A 20,452-nucleotide genomic window follows, 5' to 3' on the forward strand; every position below is an offset into this window, starting at 1 on the left:
GAAATAAAGGAGGAAAAATGTACCACCACCTAAAAGTGGTATTACTTACGGAAAGCAATTCAAGGACCTCCCATTGCCAGTAATTTGTCAACAGGTGCCACACCCTCACCCCAGGCTCTGCAAAAATTTTATTGCCAGAGTTTGTCTGCTGCAGACCCAAAGCTCACAAAGAGCATCTTCTGGTTAGGATTGTCTTAGGCTTGATTATTCTTTGAGCCTATCAAGCACCCTATTCCTCTCCCATAGAGGAAAAAAAAAAAACTGTTCCAGCAACCCTGTGTATTAACATACCGCTCAAGAGAGGGTAATCAGCGTGGAATCTACTGCTTTGGGGAACAGAGCGAGAGAGCCACAGATAACATAGGAGGGAGGAGAAAATACAAATACCTTCCAGTTAAATATATGCAGCTAAGTTTCTCTGGTGGTTTAATCAGTATGGGGAGGAAAAAAAATCTCTCTTTGGGCTCCTTAATATTTTTTTAGGCAGATCAAAGGGCTTTTCTATCTAGCTTCAAACACTGTGGGAGTCATTTCAGATCACAAACAATGCTAGTGAATGAGTTCTGAAAATAGCTTTCCTGGGAAGGCGGGCCATGTGTTGAGCGGGGCTTGGATTCTGCTCCACACCCCAGCCAACACACTCCCCTCCCACAAGGCAATACACTTACAGCCCACTCACATACAGGAGGGAGTCCCACACACTCTTCCATGCTGCTGACGAGAGCAAAATAAAACCCCCCAGCTTCACTGCCATGTTGCTGGTTTGGATGGGTTTCCATTAAGCTAAGCAGTCCAATGGACCAACCCCTCCCTGGGTCTTCCATTTCGTTGGGCAGATGGGAATTGGGTTCTTGCTCATTTAAACCGGAAGGGCCCCGTCCATTACCCCATTTCCTGTTTCAAGCCACTTATCAGACATTAGGCTCCTGCCCTTTGAATGCTGCACAGAGGAGGTTGAAAAAGGTTAGGAAATCAGCCTGGGTTAAGGAATTAAAAAAATCCTAAACTGGCAAAGTTAGGGGTGGAGCCCAAAGTGAATTGCCTCTGGCTAAAAAACAGGGCCTAGAGGTGAAAAAAAATGAAATACCAGGAAATGCCAGGTGCATTCTCTTACCTTCACCCTACTCCACCCACTGACTGCCTTCTTTCTTGAGTCACCCACTATACTTCAAGCCAAGAGACTCTTTCCCAAATGAGTACGAGGGGACAGGAGGCAAAAAGTTAGGCATCAAAGAGATCACAGGCCTCGTCTAGGGGCTGCCTATGGAAAAAAGCCACCCATAACTACCCATGGTAACACGGCAGGAATACCACACATAACTGCCATCATTTTTGCCCAAGGTTGAAACCTTCCCTCTGTCCCATATGCTGAAATACTCCTGACTGGAGACATGGCCCCAACAGGAACAATGAACAGAATCATAGAATCCTAAGGTCTGGTTGATACAGCAATGAGTCAATCGGTCCCTGAATAATTCAGAAGTACATTTAGGAATTAATGAATATACAAAACAGTCCTCCTGAACTAATGGCAAGTTGTACAGAAGCCATGGGAATATTTTTCCTTCTGCATTTTAGCATCTATATGATATGAGGTGAATTTGACTTAGATGTTTAAAAACGTCACCGGCAGCTAACAAACTCTCTACAGAAGAAAGATGAAGCAGTCCAGACTTCAGGAACTGCAAGGAAGTACACGGCAAGTCACATTCTGAACCTGCACATATATAGTTCTCCCAACAATATCTGGATGTTTGTTTAGTGTCTGAGAAAATCATACAAATTCTGCAGAAAGATCTGTTTGCAAAAATTAGTGAAGAGAGCTTTGTGGAGGAGAATAAATGAAAGTGATAGGATATTCCAGACTCAAGCGCAAGATAATTTACTTCCCCTCAAAGAAGGGCTTAATAACTCACAAGAAGAGGAACACTGACTCTTCCTTCAATATCTGAGGAGACCGGACAGCGAAAAGCTGCTGAAATCAAGACTTGTGCTCCTGTTCAGCCACTAGGCAGCTGGGGCCATGCTCAACCTATAAAGTCAAGGGTATGTTAATACAGGGCTAGTGACTGCTGAAGAGGCTAGAAATTCAGGTTGGCAGGAAATTTGCTAAGCCAGGGGCCAGCCATGCACTGCAGAGTTCGTTATACCAAACACCTGCCCATTCCTTCCCTTAAGATTCCCAACACACAGCAGAAGCTGGTTGGGGATGAGGTCAGGGAATGACAGAAAGGGAACTCTCTTACCTGGCTGCTCCATACTCAGGGGGATGCTGATACCTCATCAGTTGCCCCTCTGTTCTCCCTGGCTGGTTCAGACGATGCTCACTATAGAAGTGCCCTGGCTCTTGGGGCTTGCACACTACAGATTGGGGTGGCATGCCCTTGAAGGGATACTCTGGTGGGGGGCCTCGGTGTTCCATGCCCTTCAGGCTATGCTGGCTGGGAGGTGGCCCTTGGGCCTTGTAGAATTCACTGGAACTTGTGGGATTCTTGTAGAGGTCATTGGGTTGTGGTGGGGAGAGGGGAGCGCTGGTAACAGGCGGATGAGCCTTAACTCCACTGGTGGCCAGTGACATCTGCATTAGTCGTTCACTCAAGGAGCGAACATGTCCTTGCTTAAGGTCTCTGAGTCCTTCATCCTGATGCATCTTTCCAGGATTGAGCCGCTGAACTGACGGGCGTCCCTCAGTCCTCATCTTCTGGTTGGTCACTCCAGTGACATAGAAGGCAGCTCCGACACTGGCATGCTGTTGGCCCCGAAAGTACTGGGACTGGACCTTGGCTTCCTCATAGGTCGGGAGTTCTTCATTATTCTGCATTCGAGGGGAAAGCTGCTTCTCCATGATGATGTTTTCTGACTGGATTTCCTGCCCCTGGGGTTCTTGTCGAGCAGCATGAGCCACAAGCTGTTGGTGGTGGTCTTGGGGACTCAACACATCATTCTGAGGGCCTGGGTTCCCACTGCCACTGGGGAAAGGAGGGCCGTTCCCTGTGGCTTGCTGGTGTATGGCAAGCAGGTTGCGATTCTCATTAGGATTGCCATAGCGGAGCTGCTCTTGTAGCAGACGCTGCAATACTGTGGTTCCTCCACTTGGCTGTTCTTCAGAATTTCTCATCTCTATTGCTGGTGGTGCCTTGTGAAGAGAGAGAGAAATTGGGCACCTGGGCTGCCCTTGACCTGGGAAGGGGAAACAGGAAGCTTAACATCCAGGTGATGGATAAATCAGTCCTCTAAAGGGGAAGAAAATGGGTATTTGGGGGTGAGGATTCCACTGCAGAGACAAAGTAGAGAACTGAATCTAGAATTAATCAGTTAATCGTTGGTGGCTTCTGGCTCTAACATTGACATGATGAGGAACTTGGAGGCATAAGAGCCCTCTGTTTCCTCTTTTACTTTTAGCCTGGGTTAAGTATTCAATCTTGACTTAACTCCTAAAAGCACTGGGGAAACGTGAAGCAGCCAAGTAGGGTGATCAGAGAGGGCAATTTTCCTAGGTCCTTACAAAGTTCATCTCTCTGTATTCTACTGAAATGAAAAATCCAACTCTTATGGTTGTGGCAGCGGGGGAAGGACCATGAGGGAAATTACCCCATAGGCAGGATCTGTAAAGCTATTCAGCATGTGGAGGGAGCTACAAAATGCCAAATAATAACTCAAATAAATACAAAGTGAAGAGAGCTTGGCTTGCACCAGATAGAAATGATCTCTGCTTGATGCAAATCTTTTTCTCTGATCTCATAAAACTCTGAAACATATCTTTTTTTAAAAAATCCTTTTTGTATTGTCCATTTTGGATACTCCTTAGCTTAGTAAGAGAAGGGCTTGGGAGAATTGTTATTGACAAAGTTTCTCTTTCAGCCATCCAGAAATAGTCATTGAGAATTTGTTGTTGTTGTTGGGTAGGAGGAGCTTAAAGGGGAAGCCCTCTTTATTTGAAGTGTGCCACTGACAGCATTTAGAAATTGAAAAACTAAAAGGTCATCCTTCTGGAAAGGATATGATTACCACATCCCTTCCCCCACCCCAATTCTTCTTAGGGAGATAATATGGGTTGAGTGAAATGGATATCAGTAGTAAAGACAACTTAAAACTCAAATTCTAATCATGCTATGGGTTTACAGGTTAACCTAAGCAATTGATTCCTCTTTTCTTGGCTTCTGTTTTCCCACCTGAAAAGTGGTAGTAGGTGACCTCTCTCTTCTCTCTCTCTCTGCACGGCACAGTCTATGCAAATTCATTACAGGCTCATAAAATCTTTGGACAGAATCTGTCATGTTAAGTCCTGCAATTCAATACTAATATTCAGTAGTGAAACTTTCACTTCAAGGATCTTAAGTAGTGTTGGAGAATGGACATGATGTCACACAAAAAGTCACAATGAGGTCAACCTAACCAGCCTCGGGTTCCTAGATGAGAACTTTGGAGTCCTGGCTCCCAGGCCCTGACTTCTATGATTTGAAATAGTCTCCAGTCTCTCTGGAAACATGACCCCTTTTCCTTTAGTCTTGCAGGGAGTGACCCAGAAGATGCGTGTGGTAGATGGAAAAAGGTCATCCCCCCTCCTTTTGCACTTCTTGCATGATTACTGCTACCTGGTTTCTAATTGTTCTATTGAGCAGTTTCACCCCACAGTTAACCTTCCAAAGGCCCCTTTTAAATCCCATTCATCATATTTTGGGGGGAAGTCCGCACCAAGGGGCTGAGCAACCTGCCCTTAAGTCCACTTTCCCTCTCTCGCAGTGACCCTCTGGGACTCCTGTACTTAAAAACTGTCAGATTGCGATTTTCTATTAGGCTGACAGGTATAACATATAAATTTCTGCTGGTGCCTGAAACTGGAAAGATGACTAGAAAACTACTTCTCTTCTCTCCAAAAAATAGAAATGGGAGCATGTATGGTTCAAACAAAATCACTTAGAAACCCTTCCTGAAAGGCAGGGAAATGCAGACTCTGAAGAGCGCACCACCCCCTCCCACCCCACACCCGCCCCGCCCTGCACACACCCGGGCTCGCACTCACACACCGGCACCCACTCACACCGATGGTCCATACCTATTTCTGCTTTCTTTTAGGCTTAAAGCCTTGCTCAGGATAGGGAATTCTTGCTTATGAGCAGCTCCAGAAACCGCAACGGCAGATTCCCTCTCCCCTAACACTCAGGTTCAGGGTAAGCGCCGCCAAGAGTCCAACCACTGGTCACTCTGAAATGGTCAGGAAGGGGAGGGAGGGAGAAATAAAAACGTCGTTTCTATTTTGCCACCAATGGCCAACAGTTAACCAAACCAGTCCTTCCAAGGGGATGACTTTACCCGCCGTGTGCTTGCCTTTTATGTGAGTGGCAGAGTCCATTTCCACAAGGACAAAAAGAAACCTCACTCTCCAGCGGCTGTGTTCAGGGGTTCGTCCAGTCTCCAGGGGATGGAAATGTTCAGGATTGCTCTGCTCTAGCCTCACAGCCCCCAGGCGCAGCTGCTTCCATTCTGACTTGGAATGGTAGGTGACGACAAAAGCTATAACCACTGTCACCTTTTGGGTGCAACATTTAAACTGCTATCAGTAGCAGGAAAGGTAAGCGAGACTCACTGGCCCACATCCCAGACGGGAAGGCAGTCATCAAAAGGTAGATTTTAGACAAAAAAAGAACACTCGGTGAAGCTCCTGATTTAACTGCTACAGCCTCAGGGGGGCAGAAGAAAACCCAAGCTTCTTTTCAACCAAGTCATTAAGTACTTCTTGCATCCTGGCTATTCCACACATTTTCCAGCCTTGTGCTAAACACAATGAGGGTTACAAAGGACGCACAACACATAGTTCCTGCCCTCACAGAGCTTACAATCTGATCAATGGCCCATCCATTCTTACTGGAGTAGCAAAAGTGATTGCCCTTCTCCACACATAGCAGCAACTCTTCTCCAAGAAGATGCCTCAACTTGCTTTCTCAGCACTTCCACTGCCCCAGTATCTCCACAAAAGGAAACTACTGGACTCACATTACAGAGACTAGATGCAAACGCCCACCAGATATGGATCTGACATAGTCCTCATTTCGAATTACTCCTTTGACCCTCAGAAAAGCCCTGCAGGTCCAACCAAAATGGTTATGAAACTGAAGGGTTTGTGTTTAGGTGAGAGGCACATGTTCTACATTCCTATTTTCTTCCCTGGCCTAGCCATGACTCACTCATATCACTTAAAGGAAAGCCTTTAATCCACACCAGGGACACCATTTGAGGAGCAAAGCAATGCAAAGGAAGCACACAAGCATCCCTGTATTTTGGGAGCATGTCCAAAACATCCAAGTTTAAAAAAAAAATCCACAAAACCACACAGTGATTAATTTAACATTATTTCCTTGCAATGTTGCCAAAAATAAAATGAACAGATATACAGTGAACAAACATGGAAATTTGTCTTTCCATCTTGTTTCGGTCCAACGTATAATCACAAGCAAAAGCAAAATCACCTCCAATATGCAAGGTAATTATTTTTGGGTGTCTCCCCCAATTTCAAAACCGAGGAACAACTTCTAATTGGAATCAAAGCTGGGCTATTAACAGAGCTATGGTAAATAACCGCTGTGCTTCTATTGTCCAATTTTGAACAAAACAGTTGTCTTTTTTTTTTCTTCAACTGAAACACGCAGAAAACAGCCCAAGGCTTTTAAACTTGAGCCCCTGGTGAGAAACCACTACAATTCTTTTCCAGTACTATTTAGATTCTTCATGCTGATTTTGACTGGCTTGCTCCTGGCACCCAGCTCCTCACCAAGAAAACTTTACATATCCAAAATCTTACTCTCTTCCTTTAATTTTGTCCCCTCTCCTCCATATCCTTTTCAAAACCCAAACCACTTTATGTCAACCGGACACAGATTGTCCCTCCCCACCACCCCGCCCCCTGGCCTTTTTTGTTTCTGTTTAAAAGAGGAAAAGAAATCCGTCTAAGAAAAAAGCTTTGCTGATTCCTCCCCAGTTTACTGATTTTTTTTCCTTAAAGAACTTATGTTTATCTACATGATAAGAGTCACATAAGAAGGGGAACACTACTCCATTTATTTATTAGAGAAAGGAAAGGAAAAGATTCCTTGTCTCATGCGCAAGAATTAAAATAGTTATGAACTCTGCAACCTTTAATCTGCCCACAGCTTTAATCATGCCACTGCCAGGGGTCTGACATCATCTTCAATCAATAAAATAACCTTGTTTCCCCTGGACAAACAGACTGTCCCTGAGGATACTTGATAGGGGAAGAAAGGATATCCATGGTTCTCTCTTTAAAAATGCAATTGGAATCTATATATTCAACTCTTTTGTAACAACAACAGGGCAGCGAGGCCAAGCTAAATTCTTACTCCATTTGCAGTCATCGGCCACTCCCAGTATACCTGAGGGGCCGAGCCAAAATGAAACACATTAGCGAGAGCCCAGATATTTCCCAAGCCAAGACCCAGAAAATCAACATTACAAGGTGGGCAGGGCAGACCGAATTCCTACCCTTCAATTAATTTTGAAATCTGCCTATAAGATCTTCTTTCTATCCCTTCTACCTCCTCCTCCTATTCTGCCCCCACCCCTCACTCCACCAACCAGGATAAAGAATCTAAGTCTAGGAAACCTGTTTCTCTGCTAAATCTTGGTCAACTTGTTTCATACCATTTTACTTCCAGCTAAATGGAAAGAAGCCAGTTCAAAGTTTTCCCTATACCTACGTGCACGTATTTGTGCATAAAACACACACACAGCCTCTACCCACCCACACACACCCACACACACCCACACTCACACACAACCTCCCACACAAAGATGCAAAACAGCCCACTGAATTCTCTCATGTCCTCTCATGTTGGTCCATATTGTGGCCTGAAGTGTCCTAGAGAACTGCTTTCCCAAGAGTCTTGCAATGCAAGATACTAATTGCTTCCTTTGGGAGGTAAGAAACAATGGTCCCTTTGCAGGTTATCCCTAAACTTTCACTGGGTAATGGGCAGGCAGTATAAATACCATGGTTAAAAGCCTGGGTCTAGAGTCACACTGCCCAAGACCGAATCCTGTATCTATGACTTACTAACTGACTTCATACATGTCTCTTGATCTCCCTAAAGTCTCAATTTCATCATCTGCAAAATAGGGCTAACGGTGCTCATACCTCAAAGGGTTGTTATAAAGATTAAGGGAAGTAATCTATGTAAAGTGCTAAGCTCAGAGCCTGGTACATAGTAAAGGCTCAATAAATATTATCTATGAATATTATTTTTTCAAAGGGGTCTTTTTCTAGAAGGGTACAGCAATTTTATGAAGTAAGGGTTTTTTCTTTTAAACCCTTTATTTGCAGCTCAGTCTTTTGTGCAGGTGTCCTTAGATAAGTGAAGGCTAGAAGTAGAAAGACTCTCGGGAGACCATCTAGTGCTTCAACCCTCTCTTTCTATAGATGAAGCTGCTAGAGCTTAAAAGTGGTCAGAGCCAGGACCAGAGTGCAGGTTTTATTACTTCTAGGGTAATAGCACTTCCACTACAATATATTATCTAGCATATTAGCTCGTACATAGAAGATGCTTAATAAATATTAATTAAATTGAATTGACTCTGGTTTTAACAGATTATAAACCTGGCTTAATGCTACCTTCAATTTTCCAATTCCATTGTAAGTAAAATGTTAAAGGCAGGAGGGAAAATTCAAAAATGTAAGAGGAAGGCGTTTAGCCAGAAGTATGGCAGAAGGACCCTGCAAAATCTCTCCTCTCTAGGCTACGATATGCAGGTAGGTTGGAAAGCAAAAGGAATCTCCACTGATCAATGTTTCCAGGACCCTGTTCTAGGTCTTGTCAACATCATACCAACTTGGCACTTGTTGTTATTTAAGTTCAGCGCTAGCTTAAGAACAGGCTTTGAGTTGGCCCCACCTCTTTGCTCCTATCTCTACTTCTATCTAGATTAGGTTGGAAAATTATTTTAAGAACCACAGTAAGTCCTTGGCATTTCCAAATCTTGGACCAGTGTCAGTTATCTGTTTCACAGATGATAACTCAAGGCGTGGTCAATTTGGTAGTTTTACTCTTCTGAACTCTAAAACAATTAGCTTGAACATGGTAATAGGCAACAAAGGTGATTAACCCTAAAGTGTACACGAGCAGTGAAACACTGAGTAACAAGGAGAATCCTGTTGCCACCACCCCTCCACCTCCCTCCACGCACACCCATTCCAAGGGAGGAACAGATCACACCATAATATCCTATTTCTTCTTGCCTCAGAAAAAGTATAAACAGTCCATGAAATCAGATTGAGCATAAACCCAGAAAAGTTTAAGAATATACCTACGAGCTGCCTGCTTTACCAATCTCCTGTCTTCACTGGCATACTACCCACTTTTATTTTTACTTTATTCTACAAGTAATATAAGCACAACATGCAAATATTGAGAACAAAGAGAAAAAAACCCACTCATAATCCCAGCACCTCAACCCAAGCATTGTAGAATATTTCCTTTAGTTTTTTCCTATGTGTTTTTGTATTTTTACAAAGCAGTGGAATATTAATGTACATATCATTTTGGGTCCTACATTTCACTTAGTCATCAGCACTTTCTCCATGCTGTGGCATAGACTTCTTAACAGACATTGTGTGTAACAGTCCATTAAACCAGTGTATCAAGATTCACCGACCCATTCTCCAATTATTAAGAGATTTAAATTGCTTTTCATTTTCTGCTAGTCTAAATCATGTTACAAAAACATCTTTGTGATTTAGCCTTTTTTTTCAATATTTTGGATTGTTTCCTAATGATAGTATCCCGGAAGTGAAATTAATGGGTCAAGTAACATGAATGTTTTCAGACAACCCACTAAAAAAATAAATAAATAAAACTAACAAAACGCCAGAGCCCCATGAAATCTCTCCACTTAATGAAAAGTTCTCCTGCTCCCATTTTTCCACCAGGGCAGAGCAGGACTCCTGGGAGGGAAAGAAGCCAAGAGGAGCAGTGTAGTATCCCAGTGGCTTGCGAAATGGCAGAGTGGAATGTGGGCTCCCCTGTGAATCCAGCTTGCATGCACTTGCCCCAAATTGCCACCCAGCCAAGAAGCTAATTAGTAAAAGCATCAGGTGGGTGAGAACAGGTTCATGGCCTGTAATGGCTGATATCATGTTTCATTTTTGCCCTTGGAAAGATCTGACAGTCAGCTCAAAGACATTCAGTTCTAGTGACCCAATGTGCTACATTCTGAGACTTCAATCTGTTAATTTTCAGAACCAATCTTCAATATATTTTAAAGGGTATTTTGCTGTATAGAACTAAGCATACATGACCCATGAGCCTGTGTGTGTACCTCGATTTTCAACCACGGTTAAAGAGGCACATTTAAGGTCAGCCTTGTTTAATATTATATGACTAAGTGGCACCTGTCTTACATGGTCAATGTGTTATAGACAGAGGTTTATTTGCAGATCCGACCATAAAAGTCATCCAGTCCTAAGGCAGGGGAGGCAACTGGCCAGGGATGCCCCTGGCTTAGCAAGAGCAGACACAACAAGCACTTCTTTCCTGGGCTGCTTTGTCAGAACTCTCAGAAGAGGGCAGTTCCGCTCTCCACCTTCTCCTTGAAGACTTTTCCCTAGTCCTTCTCCATCTTCCCCCTGCCCCCAGCTCTGCTCAATATGGAAATTTAATTCTCTCTTCTCAGTCTTCCTACTGGACTTTGGACACACATCTCTATCACAACATTTATCACCATATTTTCCACAAACTTTATTCAGCACTTACTATAGCCAAGTACTGTATAGGCCCTAGGATGGATAAAAAAGAGAAATAAAACAGGGTCCTGTCCTCAAGGAGCTCCCAGTAAAGCAGAGGGGTCACAATCCAATGGGAAACCAGAGGTACGAGCAGATAGCTCAGGCAATGCAGAGGACCCTGCAAAAAAACTCTGGGCCACCTGAACAAAACTTCCTAGAGGAAAAAACTCATGAACTGAGTAGGAGACATAGAATCTGATAACCAATGTTGGGGAAGCTGAAAAGGGAGGAGTCAAAGATAGGTTGATATACATCTTTGGGAGTTATTAGCATATGGATAACAGCTAAGGTCAAAGAGTGGGCTGGATCATATAGAATAGGAGCAGAACAGAACCAAGGATGAAGCTCAGGATAGACGCCTGAAAAAACAGTGATCATTCAAGGGTCAGGTACTTTGCTAATGTGGGAGTGAGAGAGAAATTCCTTTATTTACACTGCACGGTTTTTCCCCCACATACCTTCAATCTAGACCTTGTAGTACACCGCTCCAGGGACAGAAGTCCCCAGTTACAATGCAGAGAGAAAAAATGAAGTTAATTCTTGTCTTTTATGCTTCTAAGTACCCAGGTAGAAATCATTATAATAGGCTGAGCCAGAAATGGAAGTTGCAATCTTAGAGGGCATGGACTGGGTGCATGATTTTCCTCTGTATCATTCCCAACACCTAAAATACCAACTGGTACGTAAAGCATGTTTAATAATTGCCTATAACTTTCCAAAGACTTTGCTAGAGGCAACAGAAAGAGAAGAAAAGGAATGAAAGACACAGAATAGCAATAACAATAATACTCTTACCTTAAGTTTCTCAGCCTTTCTTCTAAGGAGACAAGAGCTCTTTCACTTCTGTTATCTTATTTGTCCTTCTCTGCAGCTCTGTGAGGAAATAAAGGCCGATGTGATTAATTCCATTTTACAACCGGAGAAGCTTAAGTCCAGGACAGATAGCTCATGATAATTAATTTGACCAAGGTTTCACTGTGGCTTACTGGTGAGGCCAGGATCAGAACCCAGGTCTTGTGACTTGCTGCCCTGTGCTGGGTTACTAGACACAAACTTCTACAGAGCTGACTCTCCAATTATTAAGAGGACAGTTCACAGGAGAAATTCATTAGGAAAGCAAATTCCCTAGGGACTCCAACAGTCTCTCTCGAGCAAGCCAGTGCACTGCACCTGTAAGAAAATATCTAAGACATTTCCCCATACCAACACTAGAACGGCTGGATGTAATCGTTCACAGTCGTGCTCCACTAACATAATTGGGAGCTCCCCGTTTTGTTGTACCCCTTTTGAAGGGAGCTCCATCTGCCTTCAGTCTGGTTTTTGTGTCTGCGTGGGGCTCAGGTGCTGATTGCAGGTGTGGCATCCAGCAGGTGCATGGACAGAAGCCAGAATTTCATATCTTCATACCAAAGGGCCTGAGTCACTCCCCAAAGGCAGCTGCCCCTCCTCCCTCTGACTTGCAAGCCCCAGGAGCCTGTCTTGACTGAGTTGCCACTGCAAAACTAAATCTAGACCCTGACTTCTCAGGAAGGGGTAGGGTGAAATCAGTTAAACTACAAATTAGATAACTCAGCCAACACCCCCACTTACTCTCCAGACCTAGTGCAGACATATGCCGCAGGCATAACATTAGGGAATATATGTACAGAATGACTGTCCCTTACTAGTTATGGGAGAAAGGAAGACTACAGCAGACCCATATTACATATTTAGCTACAGAGCACTTATTCTATTGCAAATGGCCTTGAACCCTCAGGAGCAAGTATTCATTTCCCTAAATGAGATGGAGTACAGTAGAAAGAACATGCTAGAAATCCTGCACTCCAGTTCCCATCATAACCACTCTCCTTCAGGCTGCCAAGGGAGAACTACTCAGTGTAGTCACAAAAAGTACCAGGACAGAAAAGTCATCACGTTGTCCTAATGGAAGCCTAACTGAGAGCCCGAGGCAGACAGAATGTTCTAGGGGGTAAAGGGGGGGGGGTGGTCATCAAATTTTTCTTAGCTCCAAAAATTTTTGTTTTAAAGAGAAAGCAGGGGCTTCCCTGGTGGCTCAGTGGTTAAGAATCCCCCTGCCCATGCAGGGGACAAGGGTTCGATCCCTGGTCCCGGAAGATCCCACATGCCACGGAGCAACAAAGCCCGTGAGCCACAACTACTGAAGCCCGCACACCTAGAGCCCATGCTCTGCAGCAAGAGAAGCCACCGCAATGAGAAGCCTGTGCACCACAACGAAGAGTAGCCCCCACTCGCTGCAACTAGAGGAAGCCCACCAGCAGCAACAAAGACCCAACGCAGCCAAAATTAATTAATTAATTAATTAATAATAAATAAATTTATTTTTTAGAAAAGCAATTTGCCTCCACCAAACACACACACACACACACACACACACACACACACACACACACACCCCAAAGAGAAACTAATTGTAGGAGGAAAAAAAGCCCAAATGTTATTTTAATAGAATGGTTTATTGTCATTTGTCATATTTCTTCAATTCATATGGGAAACTCAAATTAACAAGCTTTGGTTTACAGCCCATGATCCAGAAAGTAAAACTAGCTACTAAACTAAAATGTGATCACTGTATATAAACAGAGTGAAAGAAAAATCTGAACTGAAAACCTAAATGTAATAAAGAGGAGATTAGATTTCTTCAAAATAGGCAATCTAAATAATTTTCCCCATCTGTGATTTTTATCTTAGTTTGCTATCACATGGAAAAGAATGTCGTTAATTCAATGCAAATCCATGCCCCTTGAAAACAACCAAAATGAGTAAGTGATGTACTAATTAGCTTCCTAATGGGGAAGGTTTTAATTGAACCATTCTATAACAACCTTCATCAAAATTTCCAGGGCAACTTCATAAAAGGATGTCAAACCTGGCCCATATTTTTATCCCCTTAAAAATAATTCTCAATGCACAGAAACACGGAAAGCTTATTTCTCTTCAATGCTGTTAACACTCAGGCCACTACATTTTCTGATGTCAGCAATCTCCTTCCCACAAATATTCCAAGTATGCACCACCGTCATTCTCCTTTCAATTATGTGGTTTCTCTGCTCCTTTACTGATTGAGTCCAGGCCTCTCGGATAATGAGAAGCATGTGCAGGGAAAATATGCTCTTAAAAAACACATACATCAGTTTCATCTGCATTATGAAAGGGGGGGGGATCATTTGTCCATATCAAAAGGATCAAAATGTGAAGTTTGCTATGGGATATATAAAGGAAAAAAAAGAAGATCAGCATCAATGCCTAAAGTTGGGGGGCAGTTATTGTGATCTGAAGCAACACCAAAAAGAATAAAGAGGACTCCCCCAATCCACCCTTTCTAGCTTGGCCACATTTATACTTAATGTTATCTTAATGTTGCTTTGGGGGGTATTTAAGTTCTGACATACACATGGAAATGAGCCACGAATTGTACAGCAAGCATAAATATTCCATCATTAATGAAAACCAGCTGTGTATAAAACACTACAATGGCTGGGTTTCAGTTACTGGCTATCATCAGTATGTGTCACAAGCAAATGTTACTCAAAACTTTCCCCCTTAAAACGCACACACACACACACACACACACACACACACACACACACACACACAGATACATGCAGAATTTTTTTTTTTTACTCTTTTTAATCTTTTGGAAGAGCTTTGAAGAACTCACTGATCTCTATGGCACATACCAACTAATGTCTCTTTTTGAAGCTATTTTTCATCACCCCAGCAGATGCTAGAGTCCTCTTATTAGAACTTCAACTTACCACACAGAATGACAATGCTTAATTTTTTATAAAAGCCAAGAGGGTCAATAATACAAATGTTGGGACAATCAATTATAGTCAGTAAGGGATTTGAGGCACCAAAGGGCACTGTATAAGAGAGCAAAGCTCATTAAAGTGAACACCTGCTCAGAACCCTATAATAAGCCTGCTCCGCCATCGTGCAGACACCTTTCATCCAATGACCTCAAAGCATGTGCCTAATATGAAGCATGCCTAAACACCTCTGTGAAATATTAATATCCTTGCTTCCCAGAAGGGTAACTGAAGCTCAGAGCATCTAATTCATTTACCCTTCCTTGGTCACGTGGCAAGTCAGAAAGGGTTGGGCAGAGAAACCCAGAGCCTGGCTTCAAGTCATGCAGTCTAATGATATTTCATGGAGTTGGGACAATAGTGAAAGTGACTTAACAAATGTCAAGGGCAGCCTATACAGTTTAAAAAAAGTAGATTTTCAAAAAACACCTTAGGAGATGTTAGCAAATATATCCATCTGCATTTTCCCCATGTACACGTATCATAAAAAATGTTCCTGTGCTTAACTTGATACTTTCTAAGTACTGAAACCCATACTTTACTTTCCTATTCTGGCTAATGAAATTTAATCTAATTTATGAAGAGCCATTGGTTTCCAGGAGTGAGTCCATCCAAAATTGGAGATCATATGTATACTATACCTTCATTATCAAAGGAAAATTAAAGGACCGTGTAACTGAACTTTCATTATATGGTAAAGCCTCAAACGAAGAACCTCTTATGTGTGGGTCATCCTGCTACACCTACATGTCTTTTATTTAATTATCTAAAGCCCTTAGTTTCCTTACTATTATTTATTCTAATTTAAACATATTATTTTCAAAGCTATTAAAAATTTTTGTGCTTTCCCGCTTTTCCTTTCTCATTCGGGAGATTTCATAGTCTACCCAAATTTGTACTCTCTTGATGGGATATCATGATACAGTGATTTAAGAATCATTGCTAATGATTTAGACAAAGTAAACAGTGAATCCTAGTTCTCTTTCTGCTTAAAAAGAGTGGAGGAAGGGTAATGAGGTCAAGGGAGTAGCATTAAAAGCCTTGCTACATACATGAACACCCTAAATTACAGAAATGGTTTAGGGATTACTTACTAAATCTGTTAGTTTCTTCTGGCATTGGAGGAACAAGCGTGTGTGATTCCTCATATGTACTCAGTCAGGTTCTGACTTCATTCCTCTACATAGGTTTACAAAGCTAAGTCTTAGGTGAGCTCTTTTTAAAATTTAAAAGCAGCATTGTACACTTCTATGACCTTCACTCTGTAAAATTCATACAAGTACAGAAACAAGGACTTGAAAGGAACTAGATAAAATGAACACAGGTAATCTGTTAGGATGATGGGATTCTTGATGAAGTTTTGGGCAGGGTCTTAGCTTTTTAATTTGATATGTTGTTAAAATACAAAATACAATGCATTTATATTGATATATTGATTATTGATATCTCCTTAGAGTTTTTTTTTGTTTTTTGTGGGTTTTTTTTTACATCCAGGTGACTACATGATTGCACTTCTAACAACTGTTACACCTCATTCTAGTAGGAATCATTCACATTCACACCAGAAATGGAGGCCTAAGAAGAGAACCATAAGCTTTTGATAACTGGTTCTCAAAATCACCCTGTCCAACCTCCCACAATTTACAGAGGAGGAAACTTGCTAAGGGTGGTAAACTGATTTAGAGTTGGGCCCAGAGCCAAGCCCCTCTCACCAATAGGCTCACTAGGAAAGCTTATTGTGGATTCTTTGATTAAAAATGGCATCCGTTGCTATTATTTTCGACAGCCTTGCTAGATACATGAACAGAATCCCAGAAAAAATTTTCTGGATCCTTGGGTTATTCAAATACAACAACTAGAATTTAAATCTTTTACCTATATGGGATAGAGTCCCATCCTTAGACGTACCAAAATCCATGAAGTCTGATATATTTCCAGAAAATCATACTAGCTCTCTTCTACAAGTAGATGTAGGCTGGGGCTAAACGTGGCCAGCATTATTACAAGCCAGAATGATTTAGACAATTAACTCCATGCCATGTAACTAAAAGATTTCAAAGGCCAAATAACGGCCTCACTTAATTCAAGAAATAATCATTACAACAAAATTCTAATGCCTTCCTTTATGCAATAAATATGTTTCTGAGCAGTCTCAGTTATAGTGAATTTTTATATATCAAGGCACTAGTTCAAAGGCACTAACTAGGAAAGCTATTTCTTTCAAAGAAAACTGTAGTGGATTCTTTTATAAAGCAAATGACCTCCTATTTTCCTGCTTTTTCCTTTTTTCTAGTTCAGATTTTGTGTGTTGTGTGTGGAAGGGGAGACATCCCTCCTTTCTCTGTTTTAAAAGGGGTCAGAAGCCCACCACGGAGGAGAGTAAAGCAGTATGGGCAGCTTGTTTAATGCCCCCTTAGTTCCTGAGACCAAATTCTAACCTTTGACTTGGGGGTGGGACCCTAGATTTTGGACCAAAGTCCACAAAAGCCAGCAAGAAACGAAGAAGTAAGCAAGACTAAAGACAACACATCATAGTAAACCACCAACGAAAATTCCTGGGGACAGGAAATCAATGGAGCACAATTCTAAACAAATTGGTTTAGTCCCAAGCTAATTAACTTGTCAAGCAGATCTCCAAACCCACTCAATCCATGGGGGAAAGAGGTGATGTAATAGGAGATTTGGGAACATTTACCCATTTACCATCCTAAAAGGCTCAGCCACGACCACACACACCTCTCTCCACTCCTTTCAGTGGGTTTAAGCTGGGCTTAATGGGTGCAAAGGACAATTTCTTCCAGACAGTCCCTAAGAATAGACTGTTCTCATGCATTCCAAATGCTCAGTCTCCATGGAGGAGGCTACCTGGTCACAAACATTTCTCAAGAAGGAATATATCCTCAACACTTCCTCATTGGTAACACCCCCTCACCCCAACAAAACAAAATTTCTAACCATCCTGAGAACTTTGGGGCGCTTTTGGGGGGAGAAAGGAAAAGAAACCTTAAGAGGAAAGTAGAAGAATGTGAGAAACTCCTCTTGTCTCCAAATGGAAAAAAGCCCTTAAAAAGTTGGATCAGAGGAAGAAAGGGGGATGGGGGAGAAGGGCTGCTTAATTACAAAGACACCCTTTTAAAGAAGGCACAGGCCCTGGGAGAGGGCTCTTAGGAGAGGCACAGAAGCAGATGTACCCACTTAGAATTCTGGCACTCAGTGGGACCTCAAGGTCATAGCATCCATCCCTCTGCTTTTTGAATAAACTGTTCTTAAGGCATTCTAGAAAGAGACTGATTCGTTCTTTACAAAACTTCAGAAAAAGCAACTCCACAAAACGCCTTACTAATGCATTAGTCTAATAAATCCTACTTCATAAACCAGAAATGAGATTTCAATTTCCAAATCCAAAACAGTATTGAATGTGAATTTTTAAATTCCCTTCTAAAATCTTTTAAATAGGTAAACAGATCCACAACTTTCACGTAAAAGTTACTCTACATATAAGCATGGTCAGAGGTTTACTTCATATCTAGACTATGAAGTAAGAAAAAGCACTTTCAATTTTACGGAGCCATAGACTTTTCCAAAGAAAGAAGTATCTTAAAATGAAGTATGATGTAGTGCCAGAAAGTGTCTGTAAATGACACCGGATAAACCCATACAGAATAGCTGGAACCTGAGTTATCATCTGTAAATAGATGCAACTACTCTACAACCACCTGGCTATTAAAATGTCCCAGGCCAGTTATAAAATATAGTTTGGTCAGGCCAACTTTTCCTTTCCAGCTGATCTGAAATATGATAGCCTTTAAAATTGTCACCCTGTAGCGTTCCTTCTCTCCTTCCTGCTTTCTCTTCCCCCATTAAAACCAACTAATGAACTTAGGTAAAAATATAAGTAAATAATTTGTTCCCAAATAAGCAATGTGTTGGGGACATCTTTGTAACTGGTTTTTGAACACCACCATTCTTATAAGTTTGCCACACTTGCTCAATTGGAGGTAGGTGGGAGATGGGTGAAGATTTATCCCACAGCCAAAATGGTATTTCAAACTGTTCTTAGCTAGTAAATGAGGGTGCTGAAAGGTCTAACTGGGAAAGCTTCACAAAGACTGTCCTAAGAAAGGACTTTTCACAAAGCCTAGTTCAAGGAGACTTACATACACTTAGCCCTCCATTATTGAAGATTATGGTGACTAATTATCTTCCTCTCTGAATGGGAGAAGAGGGTTACATTTTTAAAAGATTTAATCTGCCTCCCGACTTCCACTCTTCATGGGGATGGGGGAGGACAGGGAGGATGAAGGAAAACTAAATTAGATACTTGATACACAAGGTGTCAGAAAATTCTAAAATACATGCTAGAGATTGGAAATGCCGTTTTTCACAAACTGCCCTTTCCTCTCTCATTTAATTGTATTTAGTCCCTTGCTGCAAATTACTATTGATATTATATTATTATTAGTGGCAATTTACCAGGGATTGCTCAGTCTACAGAGACTGTACTTTCCCTCTCACTTTTCCTTCTCTTCATTTGCATATACTGATAAGTCCATCTTGCTGTTGAAGTACCTACGTACAGTGACCCAGGCTTGGGACCCTCAACACACCTGCATGATCAGGCAAAACTAGTTACTAACATCCATAAAGCAAATAAGGGGCAACCCTCTCCTCACGACCACACACACACACATATACCTAAAAGAGTGTCGCACTGCAGATCACTCCAGGCTAAGGCTTCAAGAATTCACAGCCCCTGGCGGAGGGGAGTGTGAGCCCCCACCCCAACCCCAAGCATTAGGAGTAACGCATCTAACAATCTGAGATAAGCGCGTACATTCCAGATGAGCTAAACGTAGCTCAAGTTTCCTTTGGTCTTTAATTCCTTTTGTGCTTAATGACCTAGAGACCTACAAGGACCCCAGGAGGCAAGAAAGTAAAAGTACCATCTAGTAGTGGTACCCATTAGCATCTCTGTAGGACGCGGAAAGTGCGCAGACTCTTTAACCTATTTAACTTGCTGCACATCCCGGAAAACTCTCGGCCAGCAAAGTAGAACACAGGCATCCCCACACGCATCTAGATTGACTCACTCACGCGGAGGTTACGATCAAGTTCATGCCACCATGGATTCCTGCCCCAGTTCCCCGCGAAAAGTAACCACGCGTCTCCTACCCCTGAAGGCAACGAAGACAAGGTGACGACTCTGCTCGCTCAAGTGGCTTCGGTCCCGGGCCAGAGGCCAGGGATAGGCAGGAGGGAAGCCCCAACTCCCGGCTGCTTCCCTCCTCGCTGCTCCGTCCGGGCTCTCCTTGGTGGCAGTGCACAGGCAGGATACCGGGCCGGAGGGTGGAGCAGCGGATGGTCCGAGGCGAGACAGACTGGAGGTGGGGGTGGAGGGGGCTGTGAGAACTAAGAGAAGATGAGGCGAAAGGGAGCGGAGATGGAGGAATAAATCAGGGGGTCTACCAGCTTAGGCAGCCAGAAAGCTCCTCGGAAGGAAGGGGCGTGACCGCGATGAAGGCAGCTCCTGGGCAAAGGATTGGAGGTAGGGGAAGGGGGACGAACGGGTGGCTTTTCTTCTTGCGGTGAGCGGCTAGGACCGCCCAGGAGCCGGGGGGCGGTGGATTAGGGAGTGGGGCGGAGTAGAGGGCGGGGAAAGAAGGGAGGGAGTCGGCCTGTACCCTCGGGGCGGGGTGGGGGGGTGGGGGGCGGAAGAGAGGCGGGGCTAGGGGGCGGGGAAGTTCAAACAATTGATCGGCGGGGTCCGGCCACTCCGGCGAAAGTTGGGGTGGGGGGCCCTCACTCTGGTCCTCCCACTAAAGTGGCATGA

General features: G+C 43.0%; 1 protein-coding gene across 4 annotated transcripts in view; it reads right to left on the minus strand.

Annotated features, from left to right (window-relative positions):
- AMOT (angiomotin) overlaps positions 1-20,202 on the minus strand; it is a 62,863-nt gene extending 42,661 nt beyond the window's left edge. Inside the window, exons 1-4 of one of the 4 annotated variants that reach the window (XM_082680796.1) lie at positions 19,795-20,202; positions 11,588-11,665; positions 5,057-5,205; positions 2,247-3,180 (exon numbers count right to left, since the gene is read on the minus strand). In XM_082680796.1, coding sequence (XP_082536922.1) covers positions 2,247-3,118 — 872 coding nt within the window. In that variant the 5' untranslated portion in view covers positions 3,119-3,180; positions 5,057-5,205; positions 11,588-11,665; positions 19,795-20,202. The other 3 variants (XM_082680797.1, XM_082680798.1, XM_082680799.1) reach the window with 3 other exon arrangements.
- Positions 20,203-20,452: the final 250 nt, after the last annotated feature.

This window comes from Grampus griseus (assembly GCF_964374135.1).
Source record: "Grampus griseus genome assembly, chromosome: X".
NCBI lineage: Eukaryota > Metazoa > Chordata > Mammalia > Artiodactyla > Delphinidae > Grampus > Grampus griseus.